This window comes from Carassius gibelio, chromosome B2 (genome assembly GCF_023724105.1).
Source record: "Carassius gibelio isolate Cgi1373 ecotype wild population from Czech Republic chromosome B2, carGib1.2-hapl.c, whole genome shotgun sequence".
NCBI lineage: Eukaryota > Metazoa > Chordata > Actinopteri > Cypriniformes > Cyprinidae > Carassius > Carassius gibelio.
The window spans coordinates 21,426,656-21,451,061 of record NC_068397.1 but is presented as its reverse complement, the minus strand read 5'-3'; the positions used below and the strand labels follow the sequence as shown (position 1 = coordinate 21,451,061).

The 24,406-nt window shown below is 35.4% G+C and overlaps 2 protein-coding genes across 3 annotated transcripts in view; one reads left to right on the top strand and one right to left on the bottom strand.

Annotated features, from left to right (window-relative positions):
- Positions 1-24,406, bottom strand: part of LOC127951229 (tenascin-R-like) — a 139,209-nt gene that overhangs the window by 48,735 nt on the left and 66,068 nt on the right. For both annotated transcript variants that reach the window (XM_052549033.1, XM_052549034.1), the window contains exon 3: positions 22,923-22,979. The gene's annotated coding sequence lies outside the window, so the exon portion shown is untranslated. The remainder of the gene's footprint in view (positions 1-22,922; positions 22,980-24,406) is intronic.
- LOC127951447 (uncharacterized) lies at positions 6,958-13,641 on the top strand. The gene is made up of 9 exons (XM_052549335.1): positions 6,958-7,351; positions 9,004-9,150; positions 9,293-9,459; positions 9,598-9,734; positions 9,840-9,933; positions 10,184-10,516; positions 10,597-10,759; positions 10,844-10,968; positions 13,318-13,641. The coding sequence occupies exons 1-9, from the start codon at positions 7,258-7,260 to the stop codon at positions 13,639-13,641; spliced, it is 1,584 nt and encodes a 527-aa protein (XP_052405295.1). The 5' UTR covers positions 6,958-7,257.

Below are 24,406 nucleotides of genomic sequence, written 5' to 3'. Positions count from 1 at the left end.
CATCTAATAATAGTTTACAAATAAGACTGTTATAGACGGTTTCATACAGTTTTGCTTGTCTGATTTTTATTTCTCAGAGAAAATATACTGCTGTAAAATATTATAATATTTAGCTAATGCTTTCAGGACTATTAAGTAATTCTTGCATCAAATTACATCAAAAGTAGACTGCATTTAGTAATTACATCAAATCTAGACAATGTTTGTTTGATGACATATAAAATGAACTACTGAATTAGAATACAAAATCAAAAATCAATAGGTGGTTGATGAGGAGATTCCAGCACTTTGTGTCTATAAAAGCCCTAAATAAATTTAATGAATTATTATTTTAATTATTATTATACAAATCAGAATAATTCACAACCGTCTTGGGAAATCCAAATGTTTTTGGGAAGTGCGCCACTTATCAGCTCATCCAAACTGTTTCACGTTATCCCCGTTTCATTAGGCCCTTGTTATTGTTGAGCCCTGAACCTAGTAAAGCGGAACTGTTATTGATTCCACATTTTGTGCTGAAATTATTTTCTGATCATTGTAGACATCAAACCTATAAGCTTTCCCTACAGCATGAGAATTATTAGAGTAGTTCAAATGGGAATTTTGATACAGCTCATTGATTCAGGAGAGACCTTTGTATGGAGTTTTCTTCAAATCTTCCTTAATCCCTTATCAGCAACAGAACTCAGGACGAGAGCAAACTGTAGAATGAATCACTGAGTCAGACTGACACCTGGGCTTTTGGGCTGTGGTCAGAGTGATAATCTCCTCTGACATTTTCTATTTTTAATGGACCGGCAGACATAGTCTTCCCTACCGAAGAAACTATTTTTTTTTGTTGCTGCTCAGTCAACTGGATAAAAGTAGGAGACTTTAAAGTAAATGTATAGTGCTCTATAATTTCTAACAGGAGAAGAATTCATAGAGAACAAAGCGTCCATCCATCCAAATCACTTCAATCCTAACACTTCACTTTAAACTCTCAATCTAAATGTACTTTCAGAATAATTACTAAAATCTACCAAATATATGTCACAAAAGAATGAATAGTTAACTATAGGCTTGTGCACTCATATATTCCTGTCACATTGTGACATCTTATTTCTATCTGTCAGAGCCTGGGGGTGTGTCTAAGCGGATTGCTCTCATTTTATTTGTGGCACTGGACCCCGGAGCAGGTGGCTCGTTCATTCCGCCTCCATCCTGCCCCTTATAATTTGAGTGGAAAACTTTCGACAGAAGTGGTCTGACACTACACAACCAATTTCTCCCTCACAACTTCTACAGAAATATAGTCTGATGAAACAAAAAATTCTAATCTGCAAAGTAACAGAGTCTTCTTCACAAATATTAGCCAAAAACAATGCCACGTGTGAAATCACAAAGCTTTTAAAGGAGTATAGGTCACCCCAAAATGATGAATTTTTCTCACACTTTGGTCATCCAATATGTAAATGAGTTGGTATCTAATCTGAACATATTTAAAGAAACTTGACATTATTTAAGTTAAATAATAAATTAACAATTTTTTTGTGGGAAAATTTTCATTTTTGAGTAAACGACTCCTTTAGCAGTCCCTTTTCCCTGAAGTGTTAAGTTTTGAGAAATGTCTTTCCTATATGGTCTAGTGTTCTCTCTGACGGAGAAGATTAAAGAGACTTCAGAACTATACAGAGACTACAGACCAGTGAAGACACTGTCACTCTCTCTTTGTCTGTCTCTCTTTCTCTCATAAAGTATTGTTACTTTTTTATACAGGCTGCCTTCAAAGGAGAAGTCAGTCCAGGTCATGCAGACAACTCTGCATTTCTCTTGTTATAATGGGCGGATGGGAAACTTTTCTTTGACTGGAGATCTTGGCAATGCCAAGCAGCCTGTAGCCTTTGAAAAGAATAAGTGCTATCACGCTGAATGACGAAGAGGCTCAATTAGGAGCGCACTCAATTAAATACGACAGGGAAGACCACAGGGTCCTTTGACTGCGCCCTTTCTCCAATTTCCTAATTTACTTTTCAACAGCACATGTTTCTTGCTGGGATTTTTCTTTCAGTCACTTAATGGTTGTCCACATGGTAGAACCGCAATCAGAACTGACAGCGCTGTGAATGAAAGGAGTGAAAGGAGCGCAACTGTAAATTCTGCTTTGCCATCTCACGAATAAATTACATTTTATAATATATGAAAATAGAAAACAGTTATTTTGAATATGGGGAACAGAAGAGACCAAGACCAAACAGATCTTACCAACCTGAGTCGATGAAAATAAGAAAATAATATTTTTTGAGCAGAAAATGTATTTGATCAGTGCCAATGCTTTTGAATACCAATAACTATAATTGTAATGTATGTATTAACAAAACAAGTTAACAAAAATATTTCAGTCGCTCACTGTCGTTATTGTTAACTAAAACCATAAAAAAATATTAGTCGAAAAACATAAAGAATTAAAAACTTAAAATACTTAAACTGAAATACTAAAATTTCTAATACAGAAATAAAAAAGACTAGATAGGCTAAAAAAATGACAGAGGCACATAACAAAATTACTAAAACTTAAAATGAAAGATGAAAATATCAAAATAAAAGCTAATTCAAAATATAAACAAAAACTATAATAGTATATACAGTTATTAATTCTAATATAACACTGAAATCGACTGACATCACTGTAGTTAAAATGTATAGTACATTCTCCCTGAAAACTAAATAAACATGTCATATTACAGAGCCAAGCAAACAAATGAAAGATTTTCTGCAAATGTTCTGTTTCTAATGAATGTAAGTGATGCTGTAATTATGTGAAAGAAGAATACATGGTGGAAAGAGATATTATAAATAAGAAAAGAACAATTGCATCATTATTGCCTGAATTTCGCATTAAAAGAGCTGATGTAACATCCTGTATTGTATCACCCCTGTTCTTGGGTATTTAAACAGCATTATCTGCTTTGTGGCGAAGGCTCTGGAGCTGTTGTTGCTGATGATCATTCTCATTGCTGAAAAGAGCTTCACCTTCTTTGTAAAATGGCTTATTCTTTTCTCTTTTTATTTTCTTTTTTTTTTTTTTTATCTTTTTTTTTATAAAGATACCACCCCTGAGATGATGAGAAAATAATTTTAGTATTTTAAATCTCTTTCTCCCTCTTCATTTAGGGTTACATTTGACTCATAAATTTGAGACATAAGAAGTAAAAAGATGAATTTTACCAAATTTCTGATTTTCTCTTCAGTGCACTCAAAAACAAAACTAAATAGTTAGGTAAAATGATTTTACTGAAAACAATGTTTACTAGCTAATGACCAACCAATAACTAACTAACTACCAGCATGGTCTAACCTGCTTCAGGAGTTTGGACTGTTTATTTTTTATTTATTTTTTATTTTAACATCAGCCAGCCAATGTCCAAACTGGACCAAAACCCCACAAATCCCATTGCACATGCCTGAATCTAATTGAAACCTTGTGATGAGATCATTTTCACCTGCAAGACACATCGTCCATTCATCATCCATTCTCCAGACAACACAAACACACAACTGATTGAAATGTCAGGGCTGAAAACATGAATAAATGTATTCCATGATATCAGACAATTATGTCTTATCCAGATGTTCCGGTGATATGACTCCAGCAATAGGTGTATTTGTAATTTACAAGCAGTAACCTGATAGATGCCCGCGTTTCTTCAAGGAGAGCTGGTAATTCTCCTGTGTCCTGCAGGACAATTCTCCTATGGTTCAGTAAATGCTTGTTGTGTTCTTAAGCCATGATTTGTTTAGAGAGAAAGCAGGGGACTTTAAAAAACAGAGCGTGCACAGCAGAGTTGTGATAAAGACATGTAGCCCACATGATGTTAGGGCATCAGGAGGTCAACAAAAGCATTAACCTCTCGCCAAGATAACAGATGGGAATGTTTGTTGGCTTCGCATTGCATTTTTAAAAGACTTGTTGATAATAGAAAGATAGAGAGGAACATTTCTGCTCACCTTCACTTTAAGAGCTACAGTACAGTGACAACATGATGTAAATGGTCTCTAACTGGTCTTAAAGAGTGAAAATAGATGAAACTGGATACGATAATGTTGAAACAACGACAATGTCTCCGTGATACAGTTTTAGTTAAGAATGAAGACTGCTGATTTTCTGAGGAAAAATAACAGACACAGGCTTCAATGAAACTCTTGCTTTTTTTTCTCAGTTGTTCAAAATTCCAAGTATGTTTTCTAGTTCACATCAAAATGAGAACAAGGTTTCATGATATAACGTGTTTTATCATTAATTTTAAGTGTAATAAAAGAGTAAAAACATAAAATATGCCATTGATACATTTTATGCATTTGCAGTTTTACTTAGTTTATGGAAATTTATATTCCTCCAAGATTTTGAACCCAAGACCCTTATCGCAGATAGCAACTTTCAGTGTTGTACCAATGAGCTGTGCATTGTCACCAAGATATACGTAGATTTTAAATAGATTAATTGTATTACTTAAATGTACATGCTTAAAATAGAGGTTCTTTACTGGCATTGATGGTTCCATAAAGAATATTTAATATCTACAGAACCTTTCAATTCCACAAAAGTTTCTTTATTGTGGAAAAAGGTTGTTTAGATTATTAGAATGTTCTTTATATTCATATATATATATATATATATATATATATATATATATATATATATATATATATATATATATATATATATATATATATATATACATACATACACACACACACACACACACTGACCGGCACCCTTATTAGGTACACCTGTTCAATTGCTTGGTAACACAAATTGCTAATCAGCCAATCTCATGGCAGCAACTCAATGCATTTAGTCGTCTAGATGTGGTGAAGACCACTTGCTGAAGTTCAAACCGACCATCGGAATGGGGAAGAAAGGGAATTAAATGACTTTGAAAGTGGAATGGTTGTTGGTTCCAGATGTGCTGGTCTGGGTATTTCAAAAACTACTGATTTACTGGGATTTTCACACACAACTATTTCTAGGGTTTACAGAGAATGGTCCAAAAAAGAAAAGAATATCCAGTGAGCAGCAGTTGTGTGGACAAAAATGTCTTGTTGATGTCAGAGGTCAGAGGAGAATGGGCTGGTTAGAGATGATAGAAAGGCAACAGTAACTCAAATAACCATTACAACCTAGGTTTGCAGAATACCATCTCTGAATGCACAACATGTCGAACCCAGAAGCAGCAAAAGACCACACCGGGTGCCGATCCTGTCAGCCACGAATAGGAAACAGTGGATACAATTCGCACATGCTCACCAAAATTGGACAACAGAAGATTGGAAAAACATTGCCTGGTCTGATGAGTCTCTATTTCTGCTGTGACATTCAGATAGTAGGGTCAGAATTTGGTGTAAAGAACATGAAATTGTCTCAATGGTTCAGGCTGGTGGTTGTGGTGTAATGGTGTTGGAGATATTTTCTTGGCACACTTTGTGCCCCTTGGTACCTATTGAGCGTCATTTAAACGGCACAGCCTGCCTGAGTATTGTTGCTGACCATGTCCATCCCTTTATGACTACAGTGTACCCATCTTCTGAGGTCTACTTCCAGCAAGATAATGCACCATGTCATATATATACACACACATATTTAGAAAATATGTACATGTATTAATGTCTATATTTAAATTTATATAATTTACATTATAAATAAATATATTTAATATATAATCATAACACATTTTTCTGAAATATATACAGTACATGCATGTGTGTGAATTTATATTTATATATATACATAATGAATATACACAGCACACACAAAAACTTTTATTTTGGATGTGATTAATCATTTGACAGCACTAATAAAAACACAGTTTTATAAAGAACTGTTCACTGAAATGTTCTTTTGGGAATCTAAAATGGTTTTATTGGTGTCAGCTGCATTGTTCATTGCTTAACAATTATCAAGCTATATTCCAATGAAGTGTTACCACTTCATGTCTATTGGGGGACCAGCAAATTAAAGTACACAGCAAAATCTCTGGTGTAAAATTTTCAGGGACGGTGTAAAATTAACAGTGTTGACATTGTTTTAACACTACATAGTGATAAAATAACACTGCTGTTGTTATTTGTAAGACAGTGTCGGTGTGAAATTTAAGTGTATTTTCAAATTTCACCCAAAGTGTAGTAACAGGCCACGCCTCCACTTAACGCTAGGCCACCAGTCTGTTTCCGCCATTTTCTTTCAGTTGAAGCCGAAGGCGAAGGAAAGGCAGGTAGATCAGATTCTCACACGATATAGCTAAATTAATAAATACATTTATTAGTAAATAGCTAAATATTTTTTTATATTCACGGGGCCATGCACATGGGTAAGGTTAGATGTCATGGACAACTTTGATCAAATCGTTTACTCGTTGAGAGAAATCGGGGCCACGTTGTACTAATTTGATACCTTAGTAATTCAGATCATGGACGCGATTTAAAATAGTGGACTAAGTTATCTGTCCTTGATTAACCTAAAACGAATATACGTATTAATAAATCGCAAATTTATTAAACAAATTTCTAAATTGTCGTCACGACATCTAGGCTTCCCTTCTCTACATTACGCCTTTTACAGATTAAAACCACACAGTTGATCATGAGAAGAACAAATTTAATGTTTGTAACTGTAAAAACGCAGAGTTGTACAAAAAGATAAAATATTATCAAGGACAGGGGAAGAATTTACAGGTGCTAAAAGCTATTGAAAGATTTGAGGCCTAATAGGCGGATAAAGCCGCGACGCACTCTAAATTGGCGGGCGGGCGCGCGCCATGTCACACTTGTTATAAAGATGAAGCTTGACCAGCTTCAGGATGTGTCAGCTAGGAGAGTTCCTGTCTCAAAACCTCGTCGAAAAATGTTTAAGGTGTTTATTTGACCATGTAAGCTGCTGTTTTATTTAATAGTGTTTGTGGAAGAACGTATAACACACACGCTTTATAATTAAAACGTTAGATTAACGAAGCTTTCGATGGGTGCTGCAGGATTTGCTTTTGTGTGGACGTAAGTTAAACATGTGCAATATCACCAAAACGTCACTCAATTTAATAATTTATAAGCGAAACTTGCATAGTTGGTTTTAAAACTTTATTTTACAAGTTAGATGTAACTGTGTTTGTGTGTAACTTTAAGTGTGTGTGTTAGGTTTTCATATTGGCGTTATCTAGATGAGTGGTTAAAAGACATAATAAATGTGCTAGCTTATTTTAATAGTGAGAGTGTCGTTCTGAAGAAATGCTGGTCCAAGTCGAGTGTAAAGGGAACCCGAAATGGATCCGAATACCAGAGAAAAATGACTGTTTTGACTTCTGTGGATTCATTAAAGAAGGTACGTTTTTCACATTTCGAATAATTTTAAGCTAATTATGACAGTGTTATTCATAAGTATTAGTCTTAATAAATATATATTTTGTTGTTGTTGTTTTTTGCATTAGATAATGGACCTCATTTATCAATTTAATGTAGAAATGAACGCATATCCCTGTGATCAAATCAGCTTACGACAGAGTTCACGTGTAATTCACGAAACCTTTGTATGCAGCCAATCTCAAAGTATTTACCAAAGATCCAAAGTCCATAAATGTGGCAGCACGAAGTAATCATCACTTGAATATAACGCCCATAAAACACCCCAGTTTAGAAACCTCGTCCCTGAGTTTGAACAAAAGTTCTAAAGCATTTATTAATCTTAGTTCATGTTCATTTTAAAATTTACTAAAGCATTATTAAAATCAAGAGTTGTGCTTGTTAAGGGTAATGCACTCTAAATTAACATGAATTAACAACGAACAAATGTATTCTACAACTGTTTTCTTTTCTTCATTTATTAACATTAAGAATACTGTAATGTATTCTTCATTGTTTGTTTATGTTAATACATTAACTTACATGAACTAATGGAACCTTATTGAAAAGTGTTACCTTAATATTAAATATCAAAACTTTTAAATATAAAATTAAATATTCACTTCTATGTAACATAATCATATACAAGTTATTTATTGAACTAATTTTTCAAATAATTTATAGTCCTACAAAGCTATTATTTTCAGAGCATATGAGCAGAGTGTCACTGAAGGTATCATTTTATCAGCGTTGCCCAGTACAGCTGTACACCATGCTATATCACAGTACTGCTACTGCAAACAAGAGCTAGTATAATGCATACAAATATCCTGTCAGCGTTGTTTGGGCAGAATTTGATTTCCTGGTGAGCATGAGCAGTACACAAGCACATAAATAGAGTGGAATACTGAGCACAGCATAAACCGCGCAGTGACGAGGAGAGTGACACATGCGCGCTGAACCCTGGCAGGCGGGGCATGCACGTATATAATATTATTATGTAGCCTATTTTCGGCTTTGCGATTTTAATTTTTAAATTTTTATTCTACCAAATATAATTAAATCTCGATACCTTTCATCCGTGCATCGATGCGGTACTGTCGCAGAAAATATTGCAATACTATGCTGTATCGATCCCACCCCTAGCAGTTTGGAAAATAAAAGGGAACAAAATGCTATCATTCTACAATTCTCCACCATATTTACTGTGCTGTGCCCAAGTTCAAGCAACTCGAACACTTGTGTATATGAGCTGAGATCAGACGTGAGATTTGATAGTAGCCACAGCTCACATACATAAATAAATTAAAAGTTTTGCACTGAAACGACCATATGACCTATTTTCTGTGGTACGTTCATTTCGTAAATGAGGCCCAATGTGTATTATAAATGTGTTTAATCCCAAATAATATTCTGATTACAATGTTAAAAAATCTTTCGATACATGTGACTTTATATCCTACTATCTGAATACTTATTTTATTGAATTATATATATATAGAGAGAGAGAGAGAAAGAGAGAGATTTTTTTTAAATGTATTACTTGCATTTGAAAATAATGCCAAGTGATTTGAAATGTTATTATTTCAGTATGTTAAAACATAAAATTGAGTTGTATTTGTTTCAACTTCTAAGCTTCAGCAAAGTTCAACTTGCCGCATGGAGCCAATGTGGTTCTTAAAGACTCTGCAGGAGTTGATGTTGATGCTGATATTTTTGATGAGCTTGTGAGAACATCTAAGGTGTCCTTCAAAATTTTGGATGGTGATAACAATAAATCGGGTAAGAAACTCATGACCTGCTGCCATGTTCATAAATGAATCATCTAGTTTGTATTCCCAAACATATTTTTTCACAATACATGATGAGCCGCATCTGTCTTTTTGGTGTTCATATTGTCTTGTGTCCTGTATGTGATTCTAAGATAATGTTCCACAAGCTGAGATCGATCTCTCTGAGCCCTCATGCCCTGGGTCATCGTTTTCATCAATAGAATCAGAAAGTTCGGAGTCCACAGTGATTCCACAATCTTCAAAGGCATCCAAAAAGCGATTCTTAGAAGAACCTTCTGACTGCAATGCGTCAAAAGATGTCAGTTATTTTCCCTCTTATGTTTTGTCCATCAATGATATAAGTTTCAATACCTTATCAATAATCTTATCAACATTAGTATATCAAAGACCGGTTTATTTGCGTTCATACTTTGTTTTTGTTTTTATATTTATACAGCTAGTTCATGCAGCGCTACACTCAAAACCAGGAGGCTCTGATATATTGAAGGAGTATGAACAAACAAGTAGCCTGTCTGACAAGACACGAAAGAAGCTGGTAAACATCCTTGTGGCTGATATGGTAGAGAAGTATGGGTAAGTGACCAAAAAAAAAAATCTTTAGTTTATATATTGCATTGGTATTTGACCACAGTTACATTTTACATGTAATGTGTAAAAAAAATTAATTTTGTGTTCTAGGAGGATTCCACCAGTCAGTATCCGTTTAAGCTACGCTCTTGGGATCATAACCTTGTTCCCCAATTTGAAGGATAAGTGCTCACCGACTGGTTATGTAAGTATACAGTACATTGAAACTGTACTCTTTATTTCAGCACATATCAAATGCATGAGTCAATCAAATTATCTGTAATTATCGGTAGCTGTAAGTATCATTAAGTATAAATATTTTATAGTTTGGGTAGTCCATTGTGTAAAGTGGGTCATGCATAGAATTTTGGAGAATATATTGTTTACATAAGTTCTGTGCATGCTATACTGCCTGATACTGATTGACTTATTGATGCTTAACATTTGTTTTACAGGAACATTACTATGATCCACGCAGTGGCCAGGGTTACATTGCCTACAGATTGAAAACTGTTCAGCGCAACTCTGTAAATAATTTGAAGGGGGCATCCAAGGTGGTTTACCAAGATGGTCCAAAGACTTTGCGCAAGACATCTTCAGCAACTGAGCAGCTGTCAGGTGACGAATGCACAGAAGCTATATCCATGATGAAGCATTCAACGGACACACCAGTTATTAAGGATAAAATGAGGACAACATTCAAGTACAGGCAGAATTTGATACATGATCCAGACAAATCTTCACTCATCCTTGATTACTTTCCCCGATTTTTGGATACACCAGGCTTGGTAAGAAATATTAAAATGTTGAAGTTAATTGTAAATGTAATTTTAGTGTTCGTTATTGACATGATTTATTTGTGTGATAGATTGACCAAGACTTTACTATGCTTTTTGGAGATGACATCTCAAGCAAATTTATTGCAAAATGGCCAACATTCTACAAGCAAAGAGTAATTGCTGACTGCAAAAACCTGCACCCTGGTGCACATGTGGATGACCTTCTGTCTGCTCTGGAGGAGTGTGATTGTGGTAAGTGTTTTTATTTATATATACATATAAAAATAAATAAAAACTAACTGGTTTAAGGTTTAACTGTATACTCTATTCTGCTAGGATGGGACAGTGATGTGGCAGCTATTCTTCTGCTCATTCATCTCTTGCCTCCGACTGTAAAAGGAAGGAAGACTGGGAAAATCAGTGCAACTGAAGCAGCTGATCATATTGTAAAGTTCATTAAGGTAAAATAAAGTTGTTGTTAGATTTACTCATTTAGTCTATTAACTTAGTTGGTGTAATCTGAAAGTGTATCTGCGTAGTCAAATACAGGTTCAAAAATATAGGACAGGCAGAAACCTTAATCTCTTCGCATCTCACATTAAAATCTTTTTACATCCTTTTCCTATAAATTAAGGGTAAAACAAAGCTTTCATTAGCACATTACAATAAGATTTTATTTGTTACTGATGTAATGTAAATGCACTGAATAATACTTGCACTGCATTTGTTTGGTTACTGTAAAACTCTAACCGAATACATTTTACAAATGTTACTTGTTTTTCCTCATACGTCACACCTCTGAGGATGAGTTTTATTTGTGAATTTGAACATGAAAGATCTTTCATGTCAATTTTCAGTAATTTCCATGATTGATCGTAGTTTAAATTATTGATCAATTAATCATTAACCTTAATGCTACAAAATGCATCTATTGCAGCAGTACGCAGTCACCGTTATGACAGGATGTGCAAATGGCACTAAAAAAATAAATAAAACAAACTGTCACCCAAATTAAAGGCTATTTAGTTTGAATAAAATGCTAGTAGCAGGATTATAAAATGACTAGATGCAATTATGATCATTTTAATTAAATGACGAGCGTGCCATACATTTGAGATCATTTTCCTGACTGCTGAATGCGCCTCTTTAAATAGTTTTCTGGTGCTCGTCGCTGTATTTTAAATTACAATTGCAAATGTTTACAACCTACATTAGAGCATTTAAAATAAAACGATCTAAAACATAACTGTGGTGCGTGTGAACGTAGTATACCAGTCCACTCTGCTGTTATGCCAAGGATGTTTTTGCTCATGTGAAGAGGATGATCTTTTCCGTCTAGTTTAAATAAAAAAATATTGTAGTTTAACATTGATAAATTGCGAATATAGAAACATTTGGATATGTGCAGAATGAGATGTGAGCAATAACCTCCAAATACATCCAAACCCACGCTCTCTCGTCCTCGTATGCAAGCACTCATGCACTGTCATGATCGAATGCACTGTAAATGCTGGATTTGTTTTAAACAAATAGGCCTAGCAGAAGGCAAAAATTAAAAATCAAACATTTTGCAGAACAGGATCAAACAAAAAAGTACTGGTCATAATACTTGCATAAAATGTTTAATGTGAAAAAAAAAAAAAAAAAGTTTACTGACTGCACACCCACAAGCGCCACAGTTAGATTTGGGATAATTTTATTTTTAATGCTATAGTGTCATTTAAAAACATTGCAATTGCGTTTTAAAATACAACAAAGAGCACCACAAAACCATTTAAAGACTCATTCAGCAGTCTCCTTGACTGGAAACAGTCAACAAAGTAAAATGATCTAAAACGTATGGCGCGCTCTCTTCATTTTATCAAATGATCATAATCACATCTATTCATTTTACAATCCTGCTAGCATTTTAAAACCGCTTTAATTCAGGTGAGAAAGCTTTTTTTCCAAGTGGCTTTTACACACAATAATAATAATACCACTGTAGAGGCATTTTGCAGTATTAAGGTTATTAATTGATCGTGAATTTAAACGTCGATCGATCATGGAAATTATTGAAAAATGACATCCCTAAATACAAATTAGTTGGATGGAAACCTGGCTGTTGTCTGCATTAAACTATGCTTCCGAACAAATGTGATTCACGGTTCTGGGCAGCTCCAGGACAGCTGTCTCTCAGAGCGCGGTGCTGTCTGTGCGCGGGGCGGAGTAACGCTGCAGTGTTTGTGAGAGCTGCAAACTTCTCCACCCCATTTACAGAGTGAAATTCTCTGACTAAATTTAACTCCCAAGGACTGTTGTTGAATCTTCCAAAAGTTTTGGCTTTGGGTCCTTCACAAGCAGCAGCAGCACTTTCCACTGCACCAATAACACGGGGCTGCCCGCCGACGTGCATGACTTTAAATCGGCGCTACTAAAAACGGATATCGGTCGAGGCGATATATATATAAAAAAAGACATTTATCGGCACGGTATATCGGTCGACCTCTAGTTACTACATTTCTATTGCCTTCCATGTTGAACTTTTTGTTTCTATTTTAATTTACTTTTAAATCCCATTAAAAGCCTAATTTGTACATTGTGAATGAAAGATGATGCCTTTATATACAGTCACTGTCACTCACAGCCACTCGCACGTGCTCCGATCATGAGCTGCACGGAGCACAACATTAAATCAGTTAACTGACCATCGACAGCTTTAATCAGTTGCATCTCTTATCGACAATTAATCAATCATAGATTAATCATTGACATTCCTAGTCCGGTGTTGTACAAAATAATGTTTAAAATCTCTCATCATATTCTCTTAGGTGGGGACGAGCGTCAAGACATTTCTTGAACAAATTGGATCTACACAGCCCTTCCTCCTCTGTGTTGGAGAAAAGAGGAGTATCATTCAGAAGTTTTACATCATCCTGGACCAGAAGGCCATTCCCTGCATGACTCAGACAGCTGTTGCAGCCTTTGATGAACTCTTTAAGGCGCACTTTGTCTTTGCCGTGTCATATGATGAGGCCTTGTGCAACTTCTACACGTTCATTCAAACAACAGTGTATGGCATTGATGTGGGCACTGCCAAGGAAAGTCCAAGGGTCAAGGAAATCCGAGTGAGAATTGAAAACACTGAGGTGTGACTCCCCTCCCCCCCAGCATCTTGCTCAAATGTTCTCATGCTTCCTTTGCAAGGTACACCACAGAAGTTGTTCAAGTTTGTTTCAGCATCTGAAGTTTCATCATGGTTTGTACCCAGGGCGTTCATTACGGTTGAAATGTGGCGAACCTGGATGTTCATCTGTGTTTTATACATATTATGGGTTCAAGAAACATATCGTTGGAGTCCACAGAGACTGTGTAGCCTCAGGTACTGCTGAGAATTTTGGCAGTAGTATCACTGTTCCGGTTTCTGATGCCCTAAGTGAGGATCCTCCAGTCACTTTTCAGACTCCTGTTGAAAATCGGCAAGTAACTGATATGTGTAGTGCTATTGTTGCTCAAGTACAAGCAGCTGGAGTTTCTGAAAGCACTGTTCAATGTTTAGTTGGTTCAATGGAAGAACTTGTAAGTGATGTTCATGCTCAGGCAAGAGACACTGTTCTAAAATGTCTTTCATCAGAGGTACCTGGGCAAACTCTAGACAAAGTTAAAGACTGTTTTAGCCAGCTCGAAAATCCTTTCTCTTGCCTTAATACTGAAAAAAAGAGGCAAAGACACTTTGAGAAAAAATGGAAAATCGTGGAACCAGTGGAATATGTTCTTGGTGTGCGTTATGATGTGCGCAAAGATAAAACTACAGGCTTACACAGTCAAGTTCCTGTCAATGACAAATTTATCTATGTGCCCATTTTAGGAACTCTCGAGTCTATGTTTACAAATTCTGAACTTTGCCACTTTTTCCAGCAGGTTAAAAGTCATCAAGATGGTATTTACAAAGACATTAATAATGGTTCTTACTTCAAAAAGAACATGTTATTTGGTCAAAAAGAGCATGCTCTTCAAATACAGTTATATTATGACGATTTCGAGGAATACACAAACTTGGCTGTGTTTATTTTATTTTAAGAAATTTGCCCCCCAAGATCAATTCTGTTTTAATGAACATCCATCTTGTGGCCCTTTTCCATTCAGAAGACTTGAAAAAATATGGCTTTGAACCAATCTTACAGCCTCTGGTAAAGGATCTTAAAATTCTCGAGTTGAAGGGAATTAATGTTCCCTTCTCAGATACTATGTTACAGGGTTCTGTCATCCAGGTTACTGGTGACAATTTAGCTTTACATGGATTGCTTGGTATGGTTGAGTCGTTCAGTGCAACCTACTGTTGTCGGTTTTGCTTAATTGACAAAACGAAACTGCAGTCTGTCTTTAGTGAGGATGACCCAGATTTAATCATTCGAACAAAGGAGCTATAGTCAGAACATTGCAGTGCTCTGGCACAAAATCCCACTCTTGCACCACTGTTTGGCCTTAAGAGAAGTTGTCCACTCAATTCATTACAGTTTTTTCATTCTTCGGAGAATTATGCTGTTGACATTATGCACGATTTGCTTGAAGGGGTTGTGCAGTATGAGTTAAAACTGCTTTTTCAGTACTTTGTTAAAAACTGCATTTCATTGGACACACTTTCGGAAAGGATTCAGAGCTTCAACTATGGGTACAGTGAAAGAAAGAATAGACCAAGTGGAGTTATAATTGATGATGGCAGCAAGGACCTTGGCCTCAATGCTATTCAGTCATGGTGCCTTCTGCGCAATACCCCCTTAATCTTTGGAGATCTAGTTGACACGGACAATGGTTACTGGAATCTTATACTACTTTTGATACAGATAGTGAACATTGTATTCTCACCAGTTGTAACACAGGGTATGACTTATTTTTTGAAACATTTAATTTCTGATCATCATAAACTTTTTAAGTCCATATTTCCTGAAAAAAGATTGATTCCAAAACACCATCTAATGATCCATTATCCTAGATGCATTCGGAAAGTGGGTCCACTTATACACATGTGGTGCATGAGATACGAAGGGAAGCACAACTTTTTTAAGAAGTCTGTGAAGAATTTTAAAAACATAACCAAAACACTGGCCAAGAAACATCAACATCAGTTGGCTTTTCATTGGGAAAGTTTTTATTTTAAAAGATTTCAGTTTGGTCCCTTTAATGAAGTCTCTACTTGCACTCTGGAGGGTAATGAGCTTTTAACTGAAACTTGGAATTTACCCACTCTCTCCACTACAACCTGGGTAAAAAACTATGGAACTGAATACCAAGTTGGAATGTATGTTTGCTCTGCTGTTGAAAATGAAATGCCTGTTTTTAATAAGATTATCAGTATTATTGTAAAAGATGGGCAAGCTTTTCTTTTGGCCAGTAATGTAATTACAGTGTGTTTTGATGAGCAGGTGCATGCATTCTGTGTTGAGGAGGTGGGAAATATTTTCACTCTCATTTGCGTGGATGATTTGATATACTATAGACCTTATGACAGGCAGTTTTCATATGACAATGACGAGAGAACTTACATTGTTCCCTGTTGTGTTTTTGTTTCAGATTGGAATTAATTGCAAATTGTAATTTTTTTAAATGCAATGAAATGCAGTGTTTGAATGTTAAATGTGGTGTACCTCAATAAAGTTTTTGCAGTATTTTCTGCAAATATGTCCTGCCATTTAATTGTAGAAACAACCAAATATTAATAAAAGCGCTATTAAAATCACCAAAAGTGCCATTATAAATAAGTATTTTGAACACTCATCATTGTTATATTCACATTACACTGGTGTTGATCTTAAAAGGAGAGTGTTAAAATGTAACACTGTAATTGAATACTAACACTGGTGTAGTGCAGAAACAACAATGAATAATGTTGAATAGGTTAAACAATTAACAATAATGAGTGTTGAATTTACACACACATGGTGTCAAAAAGTTAACACTATCAAAAGTGTAACATTTACACTCTATAGTGTGGACACATATAGACACTTTGCTGGTGTTAAATTTGACACTGTGGGTGTTCTTTTTACACCATTGATTTTGCTGTGTATGCAGATATTAACCATGCAGTCTACTAACGCTCTAATGACTGGTAGTTGACATGTAGTTACTCATAGTTAGTAAAACCTCAAAAGTGGACTATCAAAATAGTGTTACAATTTCTTCATAAGAGTAGTGTAGCAGTAGTTGAACTGGTCTTTACTCTACCTCTTCCATCACTTGACAAAGTATTTCCAGCTGGCCGAAGTGTATTTGGCAGCAGGTTAGTAGAGTTCTTCCTTTCAAGTTTGTCTAATCTAGTATCACTTTGTCACGTCTGAGAGAACATCAGGAGCAGTTCCCCTAAGAGACAGCCATGTCTCATCCATCTCTTTATCCCTCTCTAGAGACTCCTCTCTCTCTCTCTCTCTCTCTCTGTCTCTCTTAGACATGTTTTTCTCATATTGCTTTCTGTGGTATCTTCTGCTTACACCGGCTAAACTGACATGAATAGATGCCTGTGTTGCCTGTACTATGAGCCATCCTATGACTTTGCATTGTGAGAGTAAGCCTCAGTGAGACACAGACATAGGTGGATGGGTGGGGGTTTTGTAACCCCTATTTATGCAGGTTAATGTGCAAACACCTCGACGTGGAGACTGCCGCGCACATTGGCCTCGGCCTGGCCTGCAAATGCCCCCGCAACAGAGCTCAGCCCTGCAACATTACCATTCTATTCTCATTATTCTGACGGTGCCTGCCAAATTGCCTTGTCTTTCAGGATCATTGGACACTGTTCATTTTCAGCACCTGCGACCCAGCGGGTTTTACTTCGCAGTCTCCTTCTCGCTCTCTCTTCTGGAGTTCCCAAGGCAACGTGGATTTAAGCATGTTGGGACACAAGGAAACCATGTTTAAAGAAAGAAAAGTGTGAAGGCCACACTCCTTTTCACCAAAAGAGGTGTCAGACGTCTACTATTTTATCTTACTCTGTTTCCAAGAAATAAACGTTAAATACATGTTATTCTATTATTAAAATAAATAAGCATTTGTTAATCTATTATTAAAAATAAGCAATTGTTACTCTATGTAATTACTGAACAAATCTGATGCATGACTGATTGAAACTTGAAATATTTATTTTTTTTTTATTTTACTTCCAAATAATAATATATGTTTATTAATAATCTTCTCTATTTAAAATTTTACCTTTTTTGTTTCTGTCCATTGGCAATGCTGAATTTATATCATCATTGATAAATTATTAGTTATAGATATTAACTATAGATAAGGGTCAAAGGTCAAACATAACATGGTGTTTGGTTGTAAAATCACCCCCATGTTAACTATTATTTTCACTAAAGTACTTTTTTTTTGGCTTTTGGAATCACAAAATGAGTAGTGGTTAATGAATTTAAAATATTGAGATATTGACACTCGCAGTGAAAATGAGAAGTGGTTAATTAATTTAATATATTGAGATAATGACACTCCCAGTTCTCTTAATAAAATTTTTTGAAAACTTGAAATATCATATCACCTCATATCATATCTCATATATATATATATATATATTGTTCTAATGCATGAACAATATATGGACTTCAATATATGGAAATCATCTGTGCTTTTGTTTATGGAATAAGTTTTTTTGTTTATGTATTTTTTTTCAGCTGTCCATTTGTCCTTGCTCTGTTTGCGTCTGCCAATTTCTTGCTTGAATGAATTGTGAATAGAGAAATGTGTTTGACTTAATTTTATGCTTGAGTATTCGTTTTCATTTCAGAACAAAGTGAGGAAACTGTTGAGTTTAGACCTGGCTTGGGTTTAGAGTGATTCATAATATATATATATTATTCAAAAGGTGTGTACTGTCATGCTGGCACAATTCTGAATGTAAAAGGGAAGACTAAAGCTTTTTTTCTTCAGCTTATGAGAAACTGGGAGGTAAAAATGCATGTCATCAGACCAAATCCTTCAAGTAAAGGGAGAGAGAGATGTTCAAAGACTTCATTTACATTCTAGAAAGCTCCGTGTGCACAAAAATGTCAATCCAGTCCCTCAATCCACTCAGGCCTCAGAATAATTGCTCATAAAGTGCGCCACTGTTCTCAGCATGCAGTGCTGCTAGTTCAAGAAAACCGCCATTCAGAGTCAGAAAAAATTCCAAATGGAAGAACTGGCTTGCTTTCAATTCATGAGCTGAAACTGGAATAGAATCAGGCACATCTCACAGGATGTTGAATTGGAATTTACAGGAAGAGGAGAATAAACAGAGTTTACATTTTCTCTTAACTAATTAGATGAACTAATTCATACTGTCAGAACAGAACCACAAGAGTATTTTTTTGAGTACATTTTTGAAAGGGGTTGTTCTACCATAGTCTACAAAATTAAATTTTAATATAATAAAACACGTTGTTTAATAAAATCATATTTCGGAATGTTAGCATATAAGTCATACTGAAAAGTTGGTAATATGCATACACAAAATAAATGTACAAATCAAATTAGAATGTTGCTTTAATTTAAAAAGCACTTTATTTTCACAATATTTGCTTCCTCAATTCAAATTAAAGAACTGGACTGGAACATTTAAGACATTCTCAATTTAAATCTGGGTGGCACACAACCCTGCTCTTGCCATTTCAGGCTGGTTTGTCTCTTGGTTGCATTAAAAATGATGCACAGCTGTTTTTTTGTTTCATTTTTATGCCAAAGGCTAGCTTAGAGTCAAACTCATCATTACGATTTTTGGCAATCCTTGTACAATTGCACAACCAATTATGACCACAAAATGGTAGCTATTCCCAAATAAAAAGTAAAATTACATTTCTTCAGAAGTGTTCTTCTTTTTTCTAGGTTACACCATGAATTATTGCATCACTGGGTACAATGAAATTCTTGCTATGTATGTAGTCATTGTGCAAGATATGAATTAATACATCTTTTACAACTTCTCTGATATATCTGAAGCTTCTACTACCTCTCAGGCAGAGTGTTTATGGTACTATCATTGCCTTCGTTCTCTCTGTAATGTTTTTCTCTCCTATATATCAGTGAATCAAACAATTTATCAGGGGCTACGTTTGACATGAGCTTAATACCATCTTCCCTTTAAGTGCAACCCCCTCTGAAAGCGCTATTGTCTGCCATCCCTCTCTAAAGAATATTTACCTTTCATCTTTTTCCCTCCCAACCCTCTGTTTCTTTTACTCCCCAAACTGACAGATATTATTGGGCTTTCATAAAAGACAGAAATGTCTATGTTCTAAGATAGATAACAAAATACAAGATAATTTCAGGGAGTATCAGAAAAAGAATGAATTAGAGGTCAAAGTAAATTTGATTATTTGTTTCTTTCTGAACACTGACTGTACACCCTATCACATCTAATACTAAGTATATATTCTGTGTATGGACTGAAGCAGCACTGCTTTGTCGTGTTTACATTATTTGAAGTGCAGTTTTATTGTGTGTCCTTGTTCAGGGGTCATTTTCCCCTCTTTTATGCAGTTTATATCAGATTTCATCCAATATGGCATATTTACAGCCCTGCTACATAAGATCTGAAAGGATAAACTTTATATTATTTTACTGGAGAAACCATATCTGGCAGAATTGATCTGATTTCAGATATACCGCATAACATATAGTTGAGGTTTTTAAGTAAACACACTTTGGTGGATTGAAATATGCACATGGAAAGAACATCACATTTTAGAGAAAGTAACTCAAAAGTGAGATTAAGAAGTTATTTTATTAAATGTAACATTTTTTTAAATATATTATATGCATGTTAGACAAATAAATGCATATTACCGCAACTGTGTCATCCTATGAAAAATACATTTATTTATATAAAATACATAATTATTTTACATAGCAGTAATATTTTACAATATTTCTGCTTTTATACATTTTTGGGATAAATAAGCATAGCACTGGCATATGAGATACATATTAGACATTGGTGTTAGGTAGATCCTTGATAAAGGGAGATTGCGGATACCACAGAAGCACATCCTTCTAAAAAAATATAATGTCTCTCAATGATGGTCCAAATATTCACAAACCTTTTGTTTTTAGCACTGCCAAGCGAAGTTAAGTCTTTGATCTCTCTAACATACAACCTGTCTTTGTACGGTACGTAGCTGTGGTTGCATAAGCTGTCAGAAGAGATAAGTGTGTATACATAACATAAGGAAAAAGACAGGACTGTCCCGGATGGTGTAACTGATACTGACAGATATTGAGACGCTGATGGATTAGACGGTAAAATCGGACATGCATTTCAGATTATATGACTCCCACACATTCATTATTGAGTAACTTGGGTTCAGATTGATCAGGGATCTCGCTGCTGTCTTTCTCAGGTCGCTGGATTTCGATCGTCTCCTGAACTCGAAACATACCTGTCTGAATAACATTACACAGCCCTCAAGCCTCCACTGTCAGCTCTTACTTTCTAAGACATCAATATGAAAATGGACACAGTAGATTATATCACATGTTTATATAATTAGAGAAAGACATGGTAAGCCTCCAGGACCTGATTAATAACATAAAGCAAAGTTAAGATGGCAGAGAGATCCCCTGTTGCAAGTGGCACACTTGCTGTGGATGTCGTTGGGCTTGCTAGATTCTATTTATGGGGCTTTAGCATTCTTGTCTTTCATGTAAACTCCTGTAAAAGCTGCCAGGAAAAAAGCTATAAAAAAATCGCCTTTTTGATCTCTCTTCATATTTGCCAAAATAAAAAATAAAAAATACTTCCACACACTTCTGCCACAAAAAAGGTATGGTAAATAGTAAGAATGGTAGGCTTATACTGTAGAATTCATTGAGACACTTGTTTTATTATGGAATAAATCAGCATTTTTGAGCAAACTGAATAATTTAAAATATGGGATCTCTTGAATAAGAAATATAGCATATTCAAGACAGAAATCCTAGACTTTTTTATAGTATTAAGAGTAGTTACCAAAAATATGTTTTAAGAATGGTTTCCATTAAGTTATGAATATTCAAAATGTCCAGTTTATTTATTTTAAAACCATTGAAAACCTCGCCCCTCAAACATTATGGGGATGTTACGTTTGACTGAACGTTCTAAAAGAAGTAGTGCATTAGTAGTGAGGGCATCATCTGAGAGGTGCGATGGACGTTGATTATATATCTTTGTATTCCGATCAGCGTAATTAAATCAACATGCGCCTGTCATCCTTCATTTCGCTCTTCTTCGAGATTAAAGCAGCCATTCTTACACGACTCGAACTGACTAACTGATCGACAACCATAGGCAGCATGAGCGAGTTATCAGTGTCAACCTAAAGTGCTCTCTTATCCACAGAGATCTGTGAACTGGTATCTCTCTTAATTCAAGCCATGCTAATGGCTCATTAATATGAGAGTCATGGGGCTGTCAAAGACATGGCGCAGCGTAGAGCTAAAGGACACTAATCCCCATTGATTAGAGTTCTCAGATCAAAGGCTTCCAGCGCTGTCACTTCACCTCTATTCTCCCCTACCCACTCGCGCCGCAATTAGGAGCCCTCTCAGCATTTCATTAAGATGTTAAAAATACCAAGTCACCTCCCCCTCAAGGGACCTAATCACTGAGACACATAGCGAAATCCTCATTTACCATCGCGAGAAACAAACCGTGGCATCTCCCTGAACATTTCAATCAGGTGGTAAGCCCCACTCATGTCTGCAGTACACAAAAGCAAATGCTGAGTCCTCAGTAACCCTGGACTCTACTGCGCTTGCAATGTGTAATAATGAGCTCATAGCCCACCAAGGATGAAAAAAAGGACATTTAATTAACAAGAGAAAGGTTTTTTTCCCTTTCAAGACAACACATAGACTCTAGTCCAAAAAAACAACAACTTGAGAGCTCAACGGCAATAATGACAGGCTTTAAAGTATAGGAGTGCATCCCTTGATGTGAAAACTGTCAAAGCATATTTTTATAAATAAACCTTTGATTCAGATAAGAAAGAAGACAGGAAACTATAGGCAATTATGTTTAAATTGGCATGTTAAAGGAAAACGCCACCGTTTTTCCATATTTCACTATGTTCTTCCTTCTATATATATATATAATTTGTTTGCATGCATGCATGTGACCATTTAACAGAGAACTGTGAACATGCAAATGTGATACTTAGTTATTAAAATATTTATTTTAAAATATCAGGGGTACTTCAAGTAAATATATTAGGTGAATGATGTTCAGATGACAAAATGCCTGCATTACATGTAACTTAGAAATAATGTGAATTTGTGAATACAGTCTGTGCAGTATAAAAATCATTACGTCTATGGAATTTCCCCATAAAATATGGAAACCTAACATCTCTGTGTGTGTTTGTGTGTGTGTGAATAGAAGAAGAGATATATTAGAACTGCTCACACATACTGAGTCTTATCTTACCTTAAGTGCCAGTGCTGATGCTCTTCCTGTCTCACCACACAGAAGGATAATCTGCACCTGGAAGAAAGAGGAAACACATCGCTGAATTGAGCCATACATATGCATTCATGCACACTCCCAGCAGGTATCCGTAAATATACTAGTGAACATAAAACACATCCATGAAACAATCATGTACTAAGGCAGGAGTAGGCAAGTTCGGTCCTAGAGAGCCGCAGTCCTGCATAGTTCTGCTCCAACCCTTAAAAAAAAAACTTTCCTGCCTGTAAACTTAGTAATGCTGAAGACATTGATGAGCTTGTTCAGGTGTGTTTGATTAGGGTTAAAGCTGAACTCTGCAGGACTGCGGCTCTCTAGGACCAAACTTGCCTAAACCAATACTAAGGCAAAAAAAATAAATAATAATAATTCCAGTGGGGTTCTGTAGTAGCGGAAACTTAAAACCCTTGAATCATAAACAAAAATCTCAATAAATAATATATTATATAATATATTGAAATTTTATATAACATTATGAAACCGATTTGATCAAATAAACATAATTGTTTAGGAATGAAACAAGCAGCTGTTTTTTTTTTTTCTTTTAGTGAGTTATTGAATCATTCACTCAACCAAAACAATGCTTCATTCAGGAATTAAGCACCACAAGTGAATAGGGCCTAACCACCAAAGACATTGATGACTCTCTCTCTGATTCTTTTCCACTCCAAAAACCCTAAGTTGATCTGCCTCAGCAGTCCAGCAGCAATCGCCAATGTTAAAAGGATTGCTATGGCCAGTCAAATCACAGAAGGCGGTCTTTATTGTTTAGAGAAGCTGGACATAAAAACCAGCACTTCTCTTCAGTATTATTCAGTGAGCTAAGTTTTAAGAAGACACATATTTCAAATTGGACAACTGTGTTATGATAGAAATTACCAACAGTAATATGCAGCGATGTAAACAACTCTACATATTTGGTCAGATTTCTGTGAATTGAAAATAACCTTCATCATTACCTTTTAAGTGATATGTGTAATTTGTAACTGAATTTGACTAGACAAGAAGCATTAACAGAGCCATTTTTGACATAATTCTTCAAGTTATTTATTTATTTATTTGTTTGGATGGAAAATTATTTTACTGTTTGTTTTTATCTTACTTTATTCCCTGCTTATTACAAACTATATTCCTTAATCTACACAAAGTAACTGATAAATGATGTCTAAAATATAACTTAGTCAATACTAACCTCTTGTTTTTTGAACCGTTGTATAGGCTATGAACATTTCTGCTGTGATCAGAAGTTATTTTCTCATCAGTGTGGCCATAATCTTTGTATTTCTTCCTTAGGGAGAGATGTTGTTCACCAAAATAAAACCAATTTATTTCTGGATTTGCTTGTCAGCAGTGAGGTTGAACAAATGTGAAAGATTATGGTATTTAATTTTGTTTCTGACCATAGCGCGATGTCATTACAGGGCATCATGGCTTCAAGGAAGACT